This window comes from Mesoplodon mirus (assembly GCF_964341445.2).
Source record: "Mesoplodon mirus genome assembly, chromosome: 9".
In the NCBI taxonomy this organism is placed as follows: Eukaryota; Metazoa; Chordata; class Mammalia; order Artiodactyla; family Ziphiidae; genus Mesoplodon; species Mesoplodon mirus.
Genome location: NC_138985.1, coordinates 43,789,328 through 43,814,438, shown reverse-complemented (window position 1 = coordinate 43,814,438; position 25,111 = coordinate 43,789,328). Strand labels below are relative to the sequence as shown.

At 33.5% G+C, this 25,111-nt stretch overlaps 1 protein-coding gene across 1 annotated transcript in view; it reads left to right on the top strand.

Moving 5' to 3' along the window:
* HDAC9 (histone deacetylase 9) overlaps window positions 1-25,111 on the top strand; it is a 568,543-nt gene that overhangs the window by 490,368 nt on the left and 53,064 nt on the right. Inside the window, exon 23 of the mRNA XM_082632918.1 lies at window positions 2,088-2,221. Within this exon, the coding sequence (XP_082489044.1) occupies window positions 2,088-2,221 (134 nt within the window). The remainder of the gene's footprint in view (window positions 1-2,087; window positions 2,222-25,111) is intronic.

Sequence of the window (25,111 nt, the reverse complement as noted above, 5' to 3'; positions counted from 1 at the left end):
AGATGTTGAGGATACAGTAACAATGACTACATCTAATTGAGTTCCATCATATGATAATAAAGGTAATAAATAACTTTAATGAATAAGTTTGAACACAAAAGATAGAAACTTCTAGAAAAATATAACTTAGGAAGATATTGAAAACACAAATAGTCCTCTAATCCCTAAAGAAATTCTCAATAGATAAAAATCTTCCTCAGGGGCTTCCCTGGTGGCGCAGTGGTTGAGAGTCCGCCTGCCGATGCAGGGGATACGGGTTCGTGCCCCGGTCTGGGAAGATCCCACATGCCGCGGAGCGGCTGGGCCCGTGAGCCGTGGCCGCTGAGCCTGCGCGTCTGGAGCCTGTGCTCCACAACAGGAGAGGTTGCAACAGTGGGAGGCCCGCGTACCTCCCCCGCAAAAAAAAAAAAAAAAAAAAAAAAAATCTTCCTCAAAGACAACACAAGAGCCAAATGGTTTTACAGAAGATTTCTACCCAACATTCTAGGGTCAAATAATAGAAAAAGAGGGTCTGACCATAATAAAATTCAACATGTTCAACATGCTCAATAAAAGAATGGAAATTCATAGATTAACCCCTTTCATAAACATAGGTGAAAAAAAATTCTAAACAAAACATTAGTGAAACAAATCCAGCTTTGTATAAAAAAGATAATATATCACAACCAAACTTATTTCATAAATTCAATGATGGCTAAATATTTGAAATATTAATGTAACTCACAACACTATGAAATTATAGGAGAAAAACCGTCTCATTTGGTATAGTAAAATAATTAAATTCAACATCTGTTTATAATGAAAACTCTAATTTGGAGTAGAAATAGAAAGGTTCCTCCTTATACTGAATGAAACCACAGTAAGATGCTATCATTCATCCACCCAGTTGGCAAATCATACCAAATGGTGGCAAGGATGTGACTAAACTGGGATTCTAATATGTACTGCTTCTCAGAGTGGGGATTGATAATAGTCCTTTGGAAATGATCTGGTATTATTTAGCAGGTTTTAAGTCATGACAATTTCACTCCGCTCTTGCACATGTACACCAGAAGACTAGTATAAGAATGTTCATGGGGCTTTTTTTTTTTTTTGGCTGCACTACATGGCTTGTGGGATCTTAGTTCCCCTGACCAGGGATGGAACCCCGGGCCCACGGCAGTGAAAGTGCAGAGTCCTAACCACTGGGCCTCGAGGGAAGTCCCATAGGGGCAATTTTTGTAATAACACAAAACCTAAATATTTGTCAACAGGAGAATGGGTAAATAAATTCTTCTGTACTCGTTAAATGGCCTACTAGACAGCATAGAACTGTAGCTACATGTGTCAACAGAGATGAGCTAACAAAATGTGTGAAAAGAGCAAGGTGCAAAAGTATAAAACCATTTTTATAAAGTTCCAAAATAAGCAAATTAACAATGGAAAGCAAAGGAGTTATAAACATAAACTCAGGATCCTGATTTCCCATAGTGAGGAGGAATTATGTTATTAGAGAGAAGCATACAGGGGGCTTCAAAAGTATTTTCCTTAAATTGGAAGGTGAGTGACCAGGTGTTTGTCATATTATACTTTATAACATAAATAGATATTATTTTTTGCATTTAGCAACTATGTTATAGTAAAAGAATGTCTGTAAAATCTAATGTGATAGTTAAGTACTTTGAGCTGTCATATAGAAAACCTCCTTTTATAATGAAGGCAGATGATGGAAACAGGAAAGAAATATTAAGCAAACGGAATTGTTTACCTTATTGTCAAACAAACACTATTCAAGTTTTTCATCCAGGTACACATAGAGTGTGTTGTGAAAGGCAGTAATGTGCACTGGTGAAGAACCAAAATGACTGTTGCAAATCTTAGTTGTGATACTTCTTAGCTGTGGGATCTTGGGTTTTGGTGCCCTCATTTGTTAAATAGAGATACTAATAGGACCTAATTTATCAAGTTATTGTGAGTATTAAACAAGTTAGCACATGGGAAGTGCCGAGAAAGGACATATGCAGAATAAATGCTCAATCAATATTAGATTCTAGTGGTCAGTTAACTTTTAATTTATACTTTGAAATGTTCTGTTTGCATTATGTTAGGCTTTGGTCATTTGACGAAGCAATTGATGACACTGGCTGATGGACATGTGGTGTTGGCTCTAGAAGGAGGACATGATCTCACAGCCATCTGCGATGCATCAGAAGCCTGTGTTAATGCCCTTCTAGGAAATGAGGTAAAAAACTAAAAGTACAAAAGAGTAGGGGTAAAGGACCAGGAATGTATGCATGCATATTTTTTGTCTTTTTTAAAATCACATGAACTCAGAAAACACAATGGAGCTCTTACAATTTTAAGGAAGAAGGCAAGCCTTAGATAAGAAAAGTTTACATGTTCTCATGGTATATGCTATAACTTTTGCCCAGTTATGAAATCCATATAGTACTCCCCTCGATCAGGTTATTGGCAGACCTCAATAAATAAGTAAAGATAACCCTTGGGAGGAAATGGTTTGTATATTGATCCGGCTAATGAGCAATGAAACATTGAAAGAGAAATAACTCAAAGAAAAGTTCTCTTAATATTTTCTGTAGGATTATGTCAGTTCGGGGGGAAAAAAGCTTTTGAAAAATATTTTTTCAGCTTTATTAAGGTATAATTGGCAAATAAAATTATAATACATATATCTAACATATACAGTTATGATTTGATATGCATATACATTGTAAAATGATTCCCTCCATTGAGTTCATTTAACACATTCATCACCTCACAGTTACATTTTTTTTGATGAAAATACTTAAGTTCTACTCTCTTAGAAAATTTAATTATACAAGACAGTATTATCAGTTATATTCACCATGTTATACATTACATCCTCAAGCCTTATTCATCTTATAAGTGAAAGTTTAAAAACTTTTACCAACCTCTCCTTATTCCCCCCACCACTCAGCTCCTGGCAACCACCATTCATTCTACCCTCTGTTTCTATGAGTTCAACTATTTTGTTTGTTTGTTTTTGGTTCTACATAAGTGATACCATGTAGTTTTTTTTTTCTCTGTCTGGCTTATTTCACTTGGCATAATACCTTCCATGTTCATCCATGTTGTCACAAAAGTCAGAATTTCATTCTTTTTTTTTAAGATTGCAAAATATTCCATTGTGTCTGTGTATGTGGATGTGTGTGTATTACATTTTCTTTATCCATTCATCTGTGGATGGACACCTACATTGTTTCCAATGTGTCCAATGATGTCCAAATAGTGATTTCATTTCCTTTGGATATTTACCTAGAAGTGAGATCCCTGGGTCATATGGTAGTTCTATTTTTAATTTCTTGAGGGACCTCCTACTGTTTTCCATAGTGACTATACTACCAAGAATGCACAAGGGTTCCCTTTTCCCAACATCCTTACCAGCATTTATCTCTTCCCTTTTTGATAATACATATCCTAACAATATGTGAGGAAGTATCTCATTATGGTTTGATTTGCATTTTCCTGGTCATTAATGATGTTGAATATCTTTTCGTGTACATATTGGCCATTTGTATGTCTTCTTTGGAAAAACACATATCCAGGTCCTTTGCCCATTTTGAATTATGGTATTTGGTTTTGTTTGTTTGTTTGTTTTGCTATTGAGTTGTATGAATTCCTTGTATATTTTGGATACTAACTACTTATTGGATATGTGGTAAATACTTTTTCCCATTCCATGGGTTGCCTTTTCATTTTATTGTGATTACCATTGCTGTGCAGAAGATTTTTAGTTTGAGGTAGTCCCACTTGTTTATTTTTGCTTTTGTTGTCTTTTCTTTTGTTCTCAAATCCAAATAACCATTGCCAACAGCTATGTCAAGGAGCTTACCCCCTATGTTTTCTTCTAAGAGTTTTAGGATTTCAAGTCTTACATTTACATCTTTAATCAATTTTGAATTGATTTTTGTGTATAAGATAGGGATCCAGTTTCATTTTTTGCATATGGCTATCCAGTTTTACCAACAACATTTATTGAAGAGACTATTCTTTCCCCATTGTATATTCCTGGTTCCTTTCCTGAAGATTAATTAATGGCTGGGATCTCTCTTCTGTTCTATTAATCTATATGTCTGTTTTTAATGACAATATCATACTGTGTTGATTAATTTTAATATAGTTTGAAATCAGGAAATGTGATAACTCCAGCATTATTCTTCCTTCTCAAGATTGCATTGGCTATTTGTGGTTCTTCTATGGTTTCATATGAGTTTTAGGATTTTTTTTCTATTGCTGTGAAAAATGCCTTTTGGTAAGTATTGCATTGAATTTATAGCTCACCTTGGGTATTATGGACATTTTAATTATATTAACCTTCCTGTTCCATGAACTTAGGATATCTTTCCATTTATTTATGTCTTCAATTTCCTTTATCAGTGTCTTAAAGATTTTTGTGTATAGATCTCTCACTTCCTTAGATAAATTTATTCCTGAGTAGTTTGTTTTTGGTGCCATTGTAAATGAGATTTTGTTTTCTTTATTTCTTTTTCAGATAGTTAATTTTTAGTGTACAGAATCACGACTGATTTTTCTGTGTTGATTTTTTTATCCTGCAACTTTGCTGAATTCATTTAGTTTTAACAGCTTTTTGGTGGCATCTTTAGGGTTTTCTACATGTATCATGTCATCTGTAATAGTAACAGTTTTACTTCTTGTTTTCTGATTTGGATGTCTTTTATTTCTTTTTCTTGCCTGATTGCTTTAGATACTATTTACTTACAGTACTATATTGAATAACAGTGACAGGAGTGGGTATCCTTATCTTGTTTCTAATCTTAGAGGAAAAGTTTTCAGCTTTTCAACATTGAGTATGATGTTAGCTGTGAGTTTCTCATATACGGGACTTATTATGTTGAGGTACCTTCCTTCTATACCAAATTTATTGAGAGTTTTTTTCATGAAAGGATGTTGAATTTTGTCAAATGCTTTGTCTGCATCTATTAAGATGATTATATATAATCTTTATCCTTCATTTTGTTGATGTAGCTTATTGCATTTATTTATTTACAGATGATGAACTACGCTTGCATCCCAGGAATAAACCCCACTTAATCATGGCATATGATCCTTTTAATGTACTGTTGAATTCAGTTTGCTAGTATTTTGTTGAGGATATTTGATCTCTGTTCATCAGGGATATTGGCCTGTAATTTCTCTCCTTGTAGTGTTCTTTACTGGCTTTGGTATCAAGGAAATGCTGACCTCCAAAAATGAGTTTGGGCATCTTACCTCCTCTTCAATTTTTTGGATGAGTTTGAGAAAGATTGGTATTACTTCTTCTTTAATTTTTGATGGAATTCATCAGTGAAGCCATCTGATTCTGGACTTTCCTTGGTTGGGAGGTTTTTAATTATTAATTCAATCTCCTTACTAGTAATTTGTTTGTTCAGATTTTCTATTTCTTCATTATTCAATCTTGATGCGTTTTTTGTTTCTAGAAGTTTATCCATTTCTTCTAAGTTATTTAATTTGTTGGCATGTAATTGTTCATAGTAGTTTCTTATGTTCCCTTGTATTTCTGTTATGAATTGTAATGTCTCCTCATGCATTATTAATTGAGGCCTTTCTCATTTTTTCTTAGTCTAGGTAAAAGTTTATCAATTTTGTTTATCTTTTCATAAAACAAGCTTAGTTTTATTGATTTTTTCTATTGTCTTTTTAATCTCTATTTTATTTATTTCCACTCCGATCTTTGTTGTTTCCTTCTTTCTACTAATTTGGCCTTAGTTTATTCTTCACTTTTTAGTTTCTTGAGGTTTAAAGTTAGGTTGTTTGGTTGAGATCTTTCTTTTTTCTTAATGTAAGCATTTATCACTATAAACTCTTCTTAGAATGGCTTTTGCTGCATGCCATACGTTTTGGTATTTTGTGTTTCCATTTTCATTTGTCTCAAGATTTATTTTATTTCTTTTGATTTCTTCATTGACATATTGATTGTTCAGTAGCATGTTGTTAAATTACTATCTATTTGTGAATTTTCCAGTGTTTTCTTGTAATTGATTTCTAGTTTCATGCTATTGTGGTCAGAAAAAATAATTGGGATGATTTCAGTTTTTTAAAATTTGCTAAGACTGGTTTTGTGGCCTACTGTATTATCTCTCCAGGAGAATGTTCCATGTGTGCTTAAGAAGAATGTATATTCTGCTGCTGTTGGATGGAATGATCTGTATATGTCTGTTAGGTCTATGCCATCTAATGTAGTTTAAGTCCAGTGTTTAGTTATTGATTTTCTATCTAAGCTATCCATTGTGTTATATCCTCTTGGTGAATTGACCCCTTTATCATTTTATAATGATCTTCTTTGTCTTATATTACGGTTTGGGGGTTAAAGTTTATTTTTTCTGATATAAGTATATCTGCCCTGCTTTTTGTTTCCATTGGCATGGCATATTCCATCCCTTCACTTTCAGCCTGTGTGTCCTTAAACCTGAAGTGATTCTCTTGTAGACAGCATGTAGTTCAGCCTTGTTTTTTAAATCATTCAGCAACTCTATATCTTTTGACTGGAGAATTTAGTCCATTAAATTTAAAGAAGTTATTGATACATATGGGCTTACTGTTGCCATCTTTTTGTTTCCTGGCTGTTTTGTAGTTCTGTTTTTCCTCTCTTGCTGTCTTCCATTTGTGAGTTGATGATTTTGTGTAGTGGTATGTTTTGATTCCCTTCTCTTTATCTTTTGCATATCTACTATAGGTTTTTGCTTTGTGGTTACCATTAGGCTTACATATAACTCCTATAGTTTTAATAGTGTATAATATTTTAGGCCAATAACATTTTAATTTTTAATGCTTAGAAAAGCGCTACATTTTTATACTTTCCTCCCACAATTTATCCTTTTGATGTCAAAATATACATTTTTTATATTGTGTAATCATTAAAAATTATTGTAGTTATGGATTATTTTTAATACTTCAGTCTTTTAACCTTTACACTAGAGTTATAAGTGATTTACCCACCACCATTACAATATGAGTATTCTGAATTTAAGTATAAAAAAATATATATATGTATGTATGTATATATACGTGTATGTATATACATACATGTATGTGTGTATGTATATATAGATATATTATATATATATATATATATATATATATATATACTTTACCAGTGAGTTTTATATGCTTTTATGTTCTCATGTTACTAGTTAGCATCCTTTAGTTCAGCTTGAAGAACTCCCTTTAACATATCTTATAAGGCAAATCTACTGGTGATGAACCCTTTAGCTTTTGTTTGTCTTCAAAACTTTATCTCTCCTTGAATTCTTAAGGACAGCTTTGCTGGGTGAAGTATTCTTGGTTGGCAGTTTTTTCTTACTACACTTTGAATATATTATCCCATTTGCTTATGGTCTGCAAGTTTTCTGTTGAAAAATCCACTCATAATCTTAATGAGATTCCCATATTTTCTCTTGATGCTTTTGAGATTCTCTCTTTGTCTTTAACTTTGACAATTTAATTATAATATACCTTGGTGTGTGTCTCTTTAGATCCATCTTATTTGGTATTCTTTGGGCTTCCTGGATCTGGATGTCTGTTTCTTTCCCCAGGTTAGGATAGTTTTTAGCCACTATTTCTTCAAATACACTTTCTGGCCCTTTCTCTCTCTTCTCCTTCTGGGAAACCTAAAATGTGTATGGTGGTCTGCTTAATGGTGTTCATTAAGTCCTTTAAGCTATCTTCATTGTTTTTCATTCTTTTTTCTTTTGCTGCTTTGATTTGATGAGTTTCACTACCTTGTCTGAGTTACCTGATCTTTTCTTTTACTTGATCTGGTCTGCTGTTAAACTCCTTTATTGAATCTTTCAGTTCATTTATTGTATTCTTCACTTCTGTGATTTCTGCTTGGTATTTTTTAATATTTTCTTTCCCTTTGTTGAAATTCTCACTTTGTTCATGCATTGCTCCCTGACCTTGGTGACCATATTTAGGACTGTTATTTTGAATACTCTGTGGGGTAAATCACTTATCTCCATTTCACTAAGATTAGTTTCTGGAGATTTATCTTCTTTTGTTTGGAATATATTCCCCTGTTTCTTCACTTTCCTTGACTTTCTTTGTTGGTTTCTGCACATTATAAAAACACCCACCTCTCCCAGTCTTGATAGGCTGGTCTCATTAGGAGATGAACTTTGTCTATCAGCCCAGCCCAAGCTCCTGGTTACCTCTCAAACCTTTGTGATTGTCCAAGCCACAGTCTTCGTTGTTAGTGGCTCCCAGTAGTTGAGGGTGTGCCCAGACCTATAAGTGTCCATAAGGCAAGAATCACAGTCAGCACCTAGAAGTAGGCTGATTAGAAGCTGGGTGGAAAGTATGCAGTCAAACCCCTCCCAAAGAGAAACTGTGAGATGGGAATTTTTGCCTTTCCTTCTACACTGAGCTCACGTGTGTTGACATGAGGGGTACTCCTGTGCCCATTTAAAACTTACTTCTTTGTTTGCTACAATCCTATGGGACTAATAAACACATGCTCTATTAGCTATCAGAGCTAGGTGATTTGGGGTCCCATCCTTCAGGTCGCAACCATAAAACTTGTGGTGCTAGATATGTGAACAAGCTCCTTCCATGGAGACACTTGGTGACCTGGTTTTATTGTTGGAGGGAAGCAGAAGAAGAAGGCAGGAGAAGTGCCCACCAGCTATTGAATGCTCTGGGGAGAATCACAGTCAGCATCTTGATGTGAACTAATTAGAAGCCAGACCCCTCAGGCAGCAGCTTGTAAAGTATGTAGTCAGATCCCTTGCAGAGAAAGACTGGGAGATGAGCATGTTTGCCTGCTCCCTCTGCACTGATCCTTGGGAGGATAGCTATAGTATTGATAGTAAGTGCTCACATACTTAAGAACTGCTTTTTTGTTTGCTCTGGTCCTATGGGACTCAAGAAACCAAGCCCTGTTGGCTTTCAGAGCTAAGTGTTTTGGGAGCCCATTCTTCTGGTGGGAGCCTAAAAGTTGGGGTGCTAGATGTATAGTCCAAACCCTTCACTCCTCAGGGAGAAGCTGGGGAATGAGTGTTCATGGCAAAAGTGTATCTAAGAATTTCCCACCCATTTTGATATGGGTATTTTCTCATTTGCTCAATGTGTAGTAGTCACTCAGCTAGTTTCTTTCAAGGGAATTGCTCTGTTTGTAGCTATACATTCAGTGCATCCATGGGAGGAAGAAAATTCAAGAGCCTCCTGTGTCACCATCTTGGTCTGGAGTCTTAAAAATATTTATAAACTCTTTTTTTCGGTCACCATTTATAAATTCTTTAGGCTGAGAGATACATACTATTTCCATGTTACAGATGGTGATAGTGAGACTCAAAGAGGTTTGAGAAATCCATTCAAAGTCATGCAGCCAGAATGCAATAGATCCAAGACCTGAACTTGAATTTACATTGCCAAAGGTCATTCTTTTTTCTTTCACATCACATAACTAAATTGCAACATATTTTTCTGACTACTCTGGAGAAGACTTCAGATCAAATTACCATTAGGTTCACTTCCAGACCATGGAAAGCTTTTGGACAAATTAATAGCAATTCACAAATATTTCAAAGTTCATATGCATTCATTAATATTATCATATCAATTCATTTACTTTTATAGTGAATGTACAGAATGTTACAGCTACTTTATATATTTTGCCTTTTTTCACAAACTCAAAGTATTACTTTGCTTATAAAATAAACATACACAAAATCATTTAAAAAATCTATAATTCATACTGTTCTTTAAAAGTAACTCATGTTTTCACCTACAGTATTTATGAAGGGGAAAAAGTATATTTTCTTCTGCACACTGAACACATAAGTTTTATTGTCATTATCTTACAAACCTATGATGCTTCAATATGATTATTGTGCTATGTTTATTTAAGTAAATATGTACATTTTTAATTTGAAGGAAAATATGAGACAGAAGACTTGAGCACTGCTCAAGTCTTTACTCTGTTGTGTAATATTAGCACAGTAACTCAAAGGATGTAACTATCTGGTGATTAATGTTATTAGTGGACTGCTAATTCATATCACACATAGGTCATGGTGTCTTAAGATTTTCTAAATATTAGAATATTTCTGAGATTCCTATGAACAAATAACATCAAACAGAATGTTGAGGTTTTATTTTTTGTTTTTTTTTTGTTTTTCATTGAAATAAGGGAGTGCAAAAAATGAATACTACTTCTACCTTATCAGTTAATGTTGGGCTGTTCTATTTGCCTACCAGATAACGTATTTTGCATATTCACCTATATTCTCAAATTACTTATTTCATTTTAAATATAGAAACATTTTAAGGAAGTAGACTGGTTTTAATATTTGCATGCAAAGGCTTACACCAGATGTGCAGAAAATCACAGTATGGTGTGGATTGTGGCTCCATGGATGATTGACCTGCCCAGAAAGAAATGTTACCCAGTTGCAAAAGCCAACCACTTTTCCAACTATGTGAAAAGAAATTATGGATTTCACTGGCTCTATTTGAACACACTCATTCAAATGACATTCAATCTCTGTGCTCTTGTAATCTCTGCACTTGGCCCACTCCCTTCTTCCAAGGGAGGATTTCCAATGAAGATGGAATAATTTGTCCTGTGGTCTCTTTCTTTAAAAGATGATTGTATTTCAGAACAGATGCAAGTCAGTTGTATGGAGTTACATGTTTTTCTTAATTTATCTGAATTTACTAAAAAAGCAAAATGGATGTGTTTTGTACCTTCCTTCCCTTGTATGCTCATTTGACTAGGATGTCTTTGATCATTTTATTATATCAGCTATATCTAGAGATCAAAGACACTGTTTTCATAGAACAGTTACTGACATTAGAGGGATGTCACCTAATTTAAAGTTTGAGACCTTTGCCTTTTCTCTCTGTTTTTAGAAAGACCAGGCTTGAAATAGAGGAAGGGATAAAAGTACCATTGGCCAATCTTAAACATGCCCACGTGTGTGTATAAATGCTAAAAATCCCAGTAAGTGATAAACTAAATGATTTTTTTTGGCTACATTGACTATTTAATCAACTTCAATTATCTGGATATCTTATAGTAAATTTGATTTAGTTATTATAATACCCTAAATACTACCTGTTCCTTTTCATTGGCTGTCTTCAATTACACAAGCACGATCTAAGATTTGTTCATTATGAACTAAACAAGAGAGATTTAAGTAATCTATGTCTTTCTTTTTTAATTGAGATATCTTAGGGATATAAGCAAAAATATAGATTTTTCACAAAATACTTTAAGGGTAACAGATGGATTTGGTATATTGAACTTTGAAAGGTAAATTTTGGTGTGTCAGGTCTATCAATACACAGAGAAACGAAGCAAAGAGAAAGAATGATTTTTTAAATGAAAAATGGAAGAAAAATACCTATGTGTTGTACATTATAATTCATTTGAAAAAAGGAAATGAAAATGTAATACTTGAAACAACTTATGAAACAAAAAGTTCTCCTCTCTTTCATTGACAATATAATTTATAATCCATGGCCTGGGTTTCTGTATTTTTTTCCAGTTCAAAGGTCATCATGACTAACAGCATCACTACACTGAAGTTTTAAGTTTCATTCCCTTAGAAAAACTAATATATAAGGCATAGTGCTTGTACCTCACCATTGAAAAAAAGTGCATACATGTCGTTTTCATAGTAGTATGTGGTAGGCTCTAGGTAAGAAAATAAAAAAGGATGTCTTTCAGGATACCAATTATTGCAATTTCAAATCCCATTTTCCCTCCAAACTCCCTTTTCAAGTGATTAATAGGGCAATTATAACTTATTATCTGGGATTTCACTTTTACAAATAACAAAGTGTAGTAAAGCTTGAGCTTAAAACATTGGCAGAACATACACTGGCTTCTCAACACTGAACATGCAATTGAACTCAAATTAGGAAGGTCAAGAAGGGCTTTTTTGAGAGACTCTGCACTTTGTCAGATGTATTTATTCATGTGCAGAGGATTTAGAGTTCATAAACATTTTGCCAGTTTTTTGAATGCTATTTCTTTTCCTTGTTGTTCTTGGCCAGGCCATGTCAATACAGCAGAATGCTGCTTCATATGGCTTATTATCAGCAGAATAATATGTATTACATAACCCAAAGGGATTGTAAAATCAGCAGGAACTCTTGGCTCTGCATCTCAATGTAGATACATAGATGGGTACCACAAACTTGATTTTTTAAAAAAAATTAAGTTGTCTGAGTGTTACACCCAAAATAGGCATTTCTTCTTTTTAAATATTTTTTTATCATGAGAGTGATCTAGTTAGCAAAACATCTCTTAACTATTCTTTTAAGAAATATGCACAAGGTCAGTCAAAATAATATACTATTGGATTAAAACTAATTTGAGCATGATACAGGAAATGCCTTGAGGCAACTGATTTTGAAGACATACCAGAAGTCCATTTTTTTCCTTTTTGTTGGCAAAGTTCAGGACTTAGATTTATCAGTCCAATCACTGTATGATGAATATTTTTGAACTTCTTTAATGAAGCACTAGAAACTCCAGCTTGAGGATTGTAAGAAATTAAAGTGACTATCTAAATGTGAAGAATCAGGTTGCTTGGACTAGCATCAAAGATACCTATGTGAATAGTCACATCGTTTGTTAGTTATAGTAATAGAAACATCTGTGAGGTTCTCAGAGACACTGATTTTGGTAATCTGCATTTGCGTTTGCTGGCAAACAATGTCACAGTTGCTTTAAGGCCACATTTGCCTACTGTTATGCAAAGCCAATTAGCAGCACCCTGGGTTGCTTCCTCTGAAAGAAATTTTCTTAGGAGGTGAGAAAAGCTTAAGCAGTTGGCATTCCTATGGAATTTAAAATAAAAACATTGAAAAACTTAAGATAGGTAAAAGAAAGGAGAGTACATATAGCACTAAGAGCCTTGAGTAGTGAGTTGAGAACATGGCCATTAAAAGACCACCTGTCAAAACAGAATAAATGACTGTTTTAAGCTTGTTAGAGAAAAAAAAATTGCCATAGACATGGAAACTGTTGAGATGATGATACAGCCTCTGGTACTGAAGGTTCTGCACTTAACATTTGAGTCTATAGCATGTCTTTTCTTGATCTCCCTCACTCTTATTAAGGTTTGGCTTCTAGGCCTTTCTTCCTTCCCTCCTTTCTGTCTCTCTCTTTCTTTCACTACTTGCCTTCCTCTCTCTCATTTCTCCTCTTTTTGTAATAACTGCTATCTCCTGTTGATTAGGTTCAGCTGCTTTTATTTGACTTGATTTCAGCAACAGTGGCTACACTTAGTGATTGTGTATGTTTATAATCTTTCCAAGATGACTTTTTGCTCTAAAGGTGCTGAAAAATCTCTTGAATTGACTTAAGTGTTGACAACCACCGCTGAGGTGAACTGTTGAGATGTTGTTGTCTGAGTTGCTCATCAGGGGTTTGTTTGCATTAGATTTTGAATGGATGAGCCACTTTACCATCTTTTTCATCCTTTAGATGATGTATGGCTGACTCCATCGGGGAATTGGTGTGAATCTGGGAAAGCTTACAAGCTCCTAAATAGTTGCAAGTCATGAGTTGAGAAAGGGAGAAGTGACTACAGGGAAAATGTGTGATAATCCAGAATAATGTTTTTCATGGTCTTTTCTTAGACTTTGAAACATATCCGCACTCTGAAAAAGTGTATGGATAATCTAAAGAGTTAAGATGTTTTGGAAAATATTATTTGAAGATATTCTCTGTTGTATTGATAGATATAGCCTGTGAATTTGCATTTCTTAAAAGCTTATGAGAAGCAGAGCCAAAGTGATTGTGGAGTTTTCTGTTTATCTGTTTTAGCAAATGCCAAATAAACTAGAAGTTATCTGGATAACTCAAAACTCCATCATGCAGATCTGTACTGATTGTCTTTAGGGTTTTTAGAAGGTGTTAAAAGGAATGTGGGCTGGGAACCTGGACACTTCATAGGGTTCTGGTTACCAATAAAAGAGAGAAAGCATTTCTTTTCAGTGGTGAAGTAAACATGTTATGATATTCATTTGTCTGTCTGTTCATTCAGTAGTCTTTTATTGGACATCAATTTTATACCCGTAAGTTCTGATACAAGTAAAAGTAAAAGAAATATAAACAAAGTACTTTGGGAGTGTAATGTAGGACCCATTATTTTTAACTATAAGGATGGAGGAATATTTTAATAGAGCAAGTAACTTTTAACTTTGATCTTGAATAAAAATGATAATTTGACAAGCTGAAATCAAAGCAAAGAATTTCTCTCTTGCAGTGGAGATACATAGATAAAGACATTAAGACTTCTTGGAATTGTGGATGACTCTTTTTTGGGCTTGTTTGTTTGTGGCAGAGGAGAGGATACTTTGAGTGGAATAAAAGTGAATAATGAGATTGGATCAGTGGAATGGAATACTGTAAGGAATTAGAATTCCTGTGGACAATATGGAAGACTTGAACAAATGAGTCCCATCCTTTGTGGTAAAATAACAACAAAATAGTGTATGCGTTTTGAATAAGGCAATCTCATGCAAGAAAACAAAAGTTTATTAAGGAAATAATTGTTAGGAACAATTTCCCCCAGATTATCAACAAAAAAATAATAGCCTATTAGTGATATGTTAGAGCTGTCTCTTAATGGCTTGTGAGTGCTAAGTGTGTGTATCTCTGCTCAAATCTGAGTTCAGTGATATAACATTGTTAGCTTGAAATAGGCTATGGTGGGAGTATTTACACTATGGAAATCAGCAAATGCTACAAATTACAACTATTTTTTTTGACAGTCAGCTGTTAAACATTTACCACTGTACCACTCCTGCATGATATGAAACAGGTCTTAGCAGAAAAGTCAATATTTCAAACACAGTATAGTAAAAATCTCTTTACGTAACAAAAAAATTAAGGAAAAACAGTTTAAAACATGCATATCAGCAGATTGAAATAGAGAAAACAAAAAAGCAAATGAGGGTAAGACAAACAAGAATAAAAGACAGTGAAACATGAGGAGTTACAAAGTATAATTATCAGATTTAAACTTATTTGTAAAACAGCGACTTATTTGCTTATAGGATGAATTAAGCCTTTTTTTATAACAATTGATATCTAGACTATGGACATTACATTAGGAAACTACACATAAAGCACTGACCGCACATCTCTTAAATGTTATTGAAACTTCAGTTTAACATGCACCTTTTAATATATATAGTATTTTCCTAACTCAACTGTGTGATTTGGAATATTTTCTCATTATATTGCATATTTACACTCTTACCTCAATGTTTAAACAAAATATTGATAGTGTGAATTATCCAACTAATTGTATTCATTATCCTCTTTCTAATAGACCACTATGCCTCCTCTTTTTACCTTTAAGTTCATTTTTAATTATTTAGCTAGTTATTGCCGTAGATGCTTAAATATGCCATTATGTCCAAACTTTCCATAGTTAAGTATCATGGAAACTGTGGTATGCTATTTGGATATGATAGTGGATAGAGGCACTTCCTCATAGTCTTCCTCCTTCCATTCATTGGCCAATATATTGTATAACCTACATTTATCTAAGCTGGGGTAGGTTTGGATAAATCTCAACTAATAGAATAATAACCATGTAATAATCTCAGAGTCTAGCCCCACTGTCCCTCATATTTTATTAAGGGAATTCCTTCAGTATCTCCTGTGAGCTGAATGGCCATGACTGTACCCTTTGCCTCTTGGTCCTCCTGTTAGTCTCATAAGACTTGCTAGGTTTATATCACTTCTCTTGGCCAGAGATGTATCTTTATTGCTGTGTGATATCACCATTGTCTATATGAAGGTAGGTTGCAGGCAGACTCAGTCTGAACAATCGCAATAGTGTGTCAGTATAATAACTTGATTATCAGTAGAATCTATTCTGATTTACTTTTGTTTCCCATCTATTTGGTCAAGAATTTTAATGACTCCAAATGAGTAAAAGGGGTTATTTTGAGAATGACTCATGAATCACAATATGGATAAAATTATATCCAGGTTTACTTAAGCAATCAAATTAAACATATACAACTAATTGCAGGCATCTCTAAGATAATTATTTCAATGAGAGCTGAGTTTTAACCACCAATCCCTCCTCACTAGGGAATCCAGAATAGTTCATCAGCGTGGAGAGTCAGGTCTTCACGGCACTCTGCTTCCCTTATCCTCTTGGTCTTGATCATCATATTCTTCCAATGTTCCACAAGATCTTTGATCCTGACAACTGAACCTTTTCTGCATTTTTTTTTCTGAGTTGCTTTGCATGTTACAGGGGACTTTCAGTTCCCTTTATTAAGTGAATTTGTGGCCTGTATCTAAGAATGTAACTTGTTCTTGCTGCAAAACCTATAATCTCACTTTTTTTCTTAGATGCACCATAATATAGTAGAAAAAGCATGGACTCAAGAACCAGACTTAGTTTCCCTATTCCCTTATGTCATAAAACATATTCTCTTTTTAAACTGCTTTTAATGATAAGATACAATATTCATCCAGAACACTGCATTAGACATGAATGTACAATGCAATGAAATATCACAAATAGAGCACATATATAACTATCAACCAGGTCAATAAACAGAATAATGTCCGCACCTCAGTAGATCACATACACACTTTCCCAATCAGCACTTCCTTTCTCTTTTCTGAAAGTAACCTATTTTCTGGTTTCTAACATAAGATTTTAGTTTACCTGTTTTTGAGCTTTGTATACATGAAATCATATATATATATATATATATATATATACACACATATATATGATTATATATATATATAACTTCTTTTGCTCAACATTGTGAGATTTATCCATACTTGTGCAATAAGCTATAGTTTATTCATTTTCATCATTATATAGTATTAGATTCCATAAAAAGACTTTCCAGGACAATGTCATGGTTTATTTATCTATTCTACTTTTAATGAGTAGAGGGTATTTTTCTAGTTTGGGGGCTGTTGTGAACAGTACTGTGATAGACATTTTATAAATGTTTTTTGGTACATTTGTACACACATTTCTGTTGAGTATATATCTAAAAGTAGTATTGCTGGGTCATGGGGTATGCATGCATTTAATCTTTGTAGATAATACCAAACTGCTTTCCATAGGGATTGTCACAATTCATACTCTTATCAGCAGCATATGACTATTTCCATTGTTCTATGTCCTTCCAAAACTTGGTATTAGCAGTCTTTTAAAATTTTAGACATTTTTGTTGTGTGTGTAGTAGTATATCATCATGGCTTTGCTCTTCCAGAATACTAATTAACTAAAACAGCTCTTCATCTATTTATTATTTGTACATACCATTTTTGAAGCACCTATTCAAGTTTTTGTTTACTTTCAGATGGACATTTTCTTACTTACTTGAGCAGTTCTTTTTTTAAAATAAATTTATTTATTTTGTTTATTTATTTTTGGCTGTGCTGGGTCTTCGTAGCTGCACGGTCTTTCTTTAGTTGTGGAGTGTAGGGGCTACTCTTCGTTGCGGTGCCCGGTCTTCTTATTGCAGTGACTTCTCTTGTTGCAGAGCATGTGCTGTAGGCACACGAGCTTCAGTAGTTGTGGCACGTGGGCTCAGTAGTTGTGGCTCATGGGCTCCAGAGCGCAGGCTCAGTAGTTGTGGCGCACGGGCTTAGTTGCTCTGTGGCATGTGGGATCTTCCCAGACCAGGGCTTGAACCCTTGTCCCCTGCATTGGCAAACGGATTCTTAACCACTGCGCCACCAGGGAAGCCCTGAGCAGTTCTTTATAGATCCTCTTGTTGGTTTCATATGTTGAAATACCTTGTCTGTCTTTTTACCCTCTTAATCGTGTCCTTTGGTAAATAAAAATAATTTTCAATGTAGTACAATTTATCAGTCATTTCCTTTGGGATTAGTTCTTTTTGTATTCTGTTTAAATATTCTTTCTGTATACCCAAAATCATGAAAGTATTTTCTCTATTCTATTCTTAAAGATTTTTGACTTAAACATTCAGATGTGCAGTTCTTCAGGAATTGCATATGTATATGGCATAATGTAGAAGTCAAGTTTTTTTTAATGTGGATATATAGTTGATCAAGTACCATTTATTGAAAGGCCATTCATTCCTTATGGCTCAGCAGTGGTACCTTTATCCATATATACATGGAGACTCTAGTCTTTTCTGCAGGTCTCATTATCTGTCCTTGAGACATTATCAGATTGTCTTCACTTACATAGTGTTATAAGCAATCTTGATATCTAGTAAAACAAACCTCCCAGTTTGTTTTTCTTCAAGACAGTCTTGGTTACATTTGTCCCCTTTGTGTTTTCATATACAATTTTAGAATCACCTTGTGCAATTTCACAAGACACATATAAATGGATTTAGTTCACCAATAAAAGCAAAGATTATCACATAGTAATAAAAAGTGCTGTTTAAAGGGACACTTTCTGTTATATAGTGATAAAGTTTGAATATAAAAAATGAAAAGGGACTTCCGTGGTGGCACAGTGCTTAAGAATCCGCCTGCCAGTTCAGGGGACACAAGTTCGATCCCTGGTCCGGGAGGATCCCACATGACCTGGGTGGATACCACATGCCACGGAGCAGCTAAGCCCTTGTGCCACAACTACTGAAGCCCGTGCGCCACAACTACTGAAGCCCACGTGCCTAGAGCTGATGCTCCACAACAAGAGAAGCGCCTGCAGTGAGAAGCCCACGCATCACAATGAAGAGTAGCCCCTGCTTGCTGCAACTAGAGAAAGCCCATGCACAGCAACGATGACCCAATGCAGCCAAAGATAAAATAAATAATTAATTAATTAATTAATTAATTTAAAAAACTTTTTAATGAAGAAAAAATTAAACTACATTAACTTACTGAATGAAAGCTTACATGGCTCTATCAGTATCACTTAAGTGGATGTTAAGACAAAAAAATAACTAGAGTTAGAGATGCTTCATAGAGATAAAATATTCTATTAACTGGTAGGATAAAACAACTTAAAATTGTGTTTTAATAACACAGCTTCAAAACATATCAAGCAAAAGTTGAATGAAACAAATGGAAAAAATAGTTAATACCACAATCATAGTGACAGACTTTAAGATACCTCTTTCAGCAGCTGATAGAGAAAGAAGACAGTAAAAAAGGGGGGGATGTATAAGACTTAAACACCTTAATAAACCTGCCCTAATTGAAATAAATAATAGGCTTTACCCAGTAACTGCAGAATATCATTCTTTTCAAGGACACATGTAACGTTTTCAAAAATAGACCATATTTGGGGGTATAAAGCAAGTTGCAGTAAATTTCAGCTAAAGGATTTCAAACAGAGTATCTCTCATCATAATGAAACTAAACTAGAATCTATATTATATAACAAATGGAAAGATATCCCATGTTCATGGATTGGAAGACTTAATATTGTAAAAATGCCTTTACTACCCAAAATAATCAAGAGATTCAATTACAATTCCTATCAAAATCCCAATACTGTAGCATTTTTTACAGAAATAGAAAAAAAATTCTAAAATTCATATGGAACCACAAAGGACCGCAAATAAAAAAGCAATATTGAGAAAGAAGAACAAAATTGGAAGCATCATATGTCCTGATTTCAAAATATATTACAGAGCTACAGTAACCAAAACAGTAGGGTACTGCCATAAAAACAGACATACAGACCAAGGGAACAGAATAGAAAGTACAGAAATAAATACACACATATATGGTCAACTGATTTTCAAAAGAGTGCTAAGAATACAAAATAGAGAAGGGATAATGTCTTGAACAAATAGTATCAGGTAAACTAGATATCCACTTGTAAAAGAATGAAACTGGACCCTTATCTTATACCACGCACAAAAATAAATGGGTAAGGAGTTAAATACTTTAACGTAAGACCTCAAACTATAAAAATCCTTAAAAAAAATAAGGGTAAACTTTTATGACTTTGATCTTGGCATTGATTTCATGGATATGACACCAAAAGCATTGGCAACAAAACAGAATAAACTAGTGGGACGACATCAAACTGATAAGCTTCTGAACAACAAGACATTCAACAGAGTGAAAAGGCAATCTATGGAATGGGAGATAATATGTCCAAACCATATATCTGATAAGGTGTTCATCTCCAAAATATATAAGGAATTCTTAACAGCTCAGTAGTAAAATATAGTAAACCTGATTTTAAAATGGGCTAAGGACTTAAATAGACATTTCTCCAAAGAAGACATACAAATGGCCAACAGGTCTATGAGAAATGCTTAGCATCACTAATCATCAGGGAAATGTAAATCAAAACCACAATGAGATATCACTTCACATCTGTCAGAATATCAGGATGACGATTATTTAAAAAAAACAAAAAACCCAAAGACAACAAGTGTTGGCAAGGACATGGAGAAATTAGAATGCTTGCATTCTGTTGGTGGAGATACAAAATGGTGCAACTGCTATGGAAAACAGTATAGAGGGCTCTCAGAAAATTAAATATAGAACTACCATGTGATCCAGCAGTCCCACTTTTGGGTATTTATCCAAAAGAATCAAAATCAGGATCTCAAAGAGATAATAGCACTATGAATACTGCAGCCCTATTCACCATAGCCAAGATGTGCACACCAGCTAAATGTTCATTGACAGATGAATGGTTAAGAAAATGATATATACATACAATGGAATAGTATTCAGTCTTTAAAAGGAAGGAAATTCTGCAATATGCAACAACTTGGGTAAACCTTGAAGACATTATGCTAAGTGAAATAATCCAGTTGCAGAAAGACAAATACTGTATGATTCCACTTATACAAGCTATATAAAATAATCAAATTCATAGAATCAAAGAGTGGAATGGTCGTTGTCAGCAGATGAGGAGAGGGAGAATTGGGGAGTTACTAATCAATGGACATAGTGTTTCAATCAAGCAAGATGAATAAGCTCTAGAGAACTGCTCTATAACATTGTACCTATAGTCATTAATAGTGTACTATACACTTAAAAAATCTGTTTAAGTAGTTAGATCTCATGTTCAGTGTTCTTACTACAATAAAGTTAAATTTAAAAATAAAACAAAATACCAGTGATGTAAAATAAAAAGATGAAGTATAAAACAAAACTTTTAAAAAGTGTTTGTATAATTTGAAATAAAAAGATAATTGGAAAATCTCATATATTTGGAGATTTCAAAATACAATCTCTTATGTGTCAAAGAAATCACAGTAAATTTTGTATTTTGAGCTGAATAATTATGAAAATATGAAATATCAAAAGTGTAATATGTATAAGCTGAATTTAGAAACACATGTAAAGCTTTAAATGTATATACTAGAATAGAAGAAAGTTTAAAATTACAGATAGGAACACACGACTCAAGAAATTAGGAGATCAAAGCAACAAATTAAACATGAAGTGAGTGACTTAAATATAAAGAAACAATGAAATAAAAATAAGCATACAATATATAAGAATTAAAATGTCAAATTTTAGTTCTTTGAAATAATTAACAAAATTGATAGCACTCTAGAAAGACTGATTGAAAGAAAAGTCATACATTACCAGCACTCTGAATGAACAAAAAGGACTTTACCACAGATCTTAATGTATTAAAATGATTACAAGAGAATATTAAAAAAAAAACTTCGTGTAAAAGAAAATTGAAATTTTATTTGAAATGGAAAAATTCTTGTAAAAATAAACTGAATCAAAAAGACAGAAAATATGAATGCTACCATAATTAACAAAATTGAATCTTCAATACCAGATATACCAACAGAAAACACCAGGCCCATATAGCTTCAGCAGTGAATTCTGCTAATAATTTATACTGTTTTAGAGTAAAGGGGAAGATGGGAAGAGAACACTTCATAACTGATTTTTGAGGCTAGTATACTATTGACACCCAAGCTCAAAAGAACATTATAAGAAAAGAATATTACAGGAAAATCCTGCTCATAAGCATAGCAGTTAAAACCCTAAACAAAATATTAGCAGTTCATCATTATCTTAAAAACCCATAATATAATTGTGTTTAGGCCAAGAATGTAGGATATTAACATTACAAAATAAGTTGTTATAATTCACCACGTTAAGAGAATGAAGAAGAAATATAACCATTTCAATAGATGTTTAAAAATTTGTTGATAAATTAGACACTCAATTATGAACTACTTTTGATAAACTGGGAATAATTTACTAGCTTGATAAAGGATATCTACAAACATCTTATAGTATGCATCAGATTTAAAAGTGAAACATGAGAATTTTTCTTTGAAATAAAAAACATGACAAAGATATTCACTCTTAGTGCTTCATTTTAACATTACACTGGTGGTCCTAGACAGTGCAATAGGGTAAGAAAAAGAAATTTAAAAATATAAAGATTGGGGTGGAATAAATAAATCTCTCGTTATTCACAGAAGATATGATTGTATAAAGTCTATATAAAATTACGTTTATACATCATTGGAATTAATAAATTAGTGTCACAAAATGGATGGTTAATTTAAAAATCAATTAAAACATCAATTAAAAATCAATTATTTTGATTTAAAAATGAATTATCTCTGTTGTTTTCCCTATTCTTTTAGTCTAAAAACATGCCCTGACTATGGCAGACAACCAAGTGAAAGAACATATTCCATGTAGGTCTGTTAGCTATGGAGAGCCAAATAAAGCCTATCTCCCCATGTTTTCTTTCAATTAATCATTCCTCCATTCATTCAACATTTTTTTAATGCCTATTATATACCAGGCTCTATCTTTGCCTTTAAATTGCTCACAACAAAATAGAGAATGACACACATGGCTGACTATCATATAATGTGTAGAGTAAACGAGAATTTTTGTGGAAAGGAGACAAAGAGTGGAAGCAGTTTGCTCTATCAGAGGATTTTAGAAAAGATTTCAGAGCAGGCAGTGTTTGTGTTAGTCCTTGAATGATTTAGTATGGTTTCACCAATTCAAAGAAGGATAGGGAAAATAAAATTCAGAGAATAAATAAAGGTATAAGAGTATGAAAATACTTGGCATATTTGGGAAACATAATATAAAAGCTAAGAGTACTTAGTAGATCCTTTGCTTGGTTGATGTGTGCATCTGTCCTCTTGTATCTGTTATATTTTGCAAAATCTGTTTAGCTTTTTTTTTTTCTGTTCTTTTCTGAATCATGAAAATAATAGAGATGATTTTCATGTCTCATAAGTACAAAGTGAGTTTTAAAACTTCTACTCGAGCTTCTCCAAGGATACCCTTCTTGCCTTTTTCCATAAGTGCATCTTAGCCAACTAAAGTGATTTTTGATGATTTAAATGATCTGATTCTAAAGAATCTGAAAATTATTTATTCACAACATGATAATGGCCCCAACTTTTATGGTGTTTTAAAATAGCTGTAGTACTTAGCAATTACATGGTATGTGCAATTTAACAAACATCTGAATTGTATCAATAGAGTATTGCAACTTTCTGTAAAAGATGTAGAAAAATAAATATCCCTATACTGAGTCTGAAAATTTATATAAAGAATTGCAGTAAGTAATGATTGCATTTAAGCTTTAGATATAGGAAACCTAGATGAGAGCTTCAAATGCCAAGAAGTTGTGTTAAAATCATCTAGTGTATCTTATAACTCTGTTATTACTTGATGGAATTGTGCAACAAAGACAGTGTGATGGGTGTGTGATATTTCCTACATCTGCATCTGTTTGATCTTAGTATACCTTTTGCATGCAGAAGTTCTCTGGTTTGCATAAATTACTTCCTTATTTATCTTTTAATAACTCTTACTAACATTGATTAGCCTCATTGCCAGTGTTTTTGCAACATCTTATCGGCCAAACTAGGTATATAACACAGCTTTACTGTATATTCTTATTTTTTGCTCCAAAATTATAAAATATGACTATTTGTTTAATATTATTTTATTACAGTTAGTTATTAGATTTTATTAATAATGACCATTACTCATAAATATTTATTAAATAGATGCTTCAGTCAGATGTTTTTAGTGCTTATAACTGTGAATTATTAAATCAACAAACTCGTTTAGAAAAGACAACTCAATTCTGTGGTCCCTCTATACAAGGTTTTAATATTATGAAAACAGACTCTAAATGCTGCTTGCCTTCTTGCCAACTGCGAGTATTACCCATTACCTTCTCAGCAGAGCTACTAGAGAAAAAATAAAGAACCTACATTGAGAACTTTCTGAATTCAGCTCTGTCTGTGTGTATACACTCAAAATGAAACAAATTGGGGCAATTTACTGAAGGTTAAATCCTCCAAATGACATTCACCTAAAATATGCAGGGAAATGGTTTGGGAGGCTTAAATTATCAATGTAATTGCCTTAATTCTCTAGGTTGCTTTCATAAGTAGACACAACTTTATCGTATCTAACTGACAATTCCAAATTGGAGGTTTAGGGTTGTTTGTATTTTTACTCTCAACACCCTGCATCAAGTTTACTTTCTACATAACCCAGGTCCTAAAAATAGCCCACAGACCTAATGTGAGAGCGTTCCAGAAGTGAGGTTTTTACATTAATGATCTGCCTGTAGCTTTCTTTCCAGTAGCTAGCACCTTTCCGTTTGTCAGCATTTTACCCTGAAGTCGCAGGAAAGCTTAAGAACTAAATATGCTCATACTACGTTGTGCTTTTATTCTTAAGTATTCGAACATAGAGTGATATTTCAGAACATTTTATTAATAAAGTCTACCTGATTTCTATTAAAATTTTTCTCTAAGCCCTGAGAGAGAAGTGAAAGGAAAGATTATTTATGAGCAAGGTAGCTCAGCTCTGTCTAATTCTTGAATAAGAGTTTTCCAAGTAACCTTCCATTTATGATTCAGCAATTCCTCTGAGTTAAGAGGGTGTTACTAGGATAACATATTTTTGAAGATACTGTCTGAAATACCAGATTTTTAAAAAATGATTTTTAACAAATTTTAAGAGTTTAAGATTGCAGAACCTTTCACTGACACTGTGGGTTTTTTTTTTTCCTCTCGCCAAACTGTACTGCAAGTAAACCTTTTGATGTTTTAAATGTTTTTCTTTGGCAGCTAAGAAAAACACTCTGGAAAGTTATATTTAGTGAATTTACCCATGTATAAATATCCCTGAGCTAGTCTGTTATCC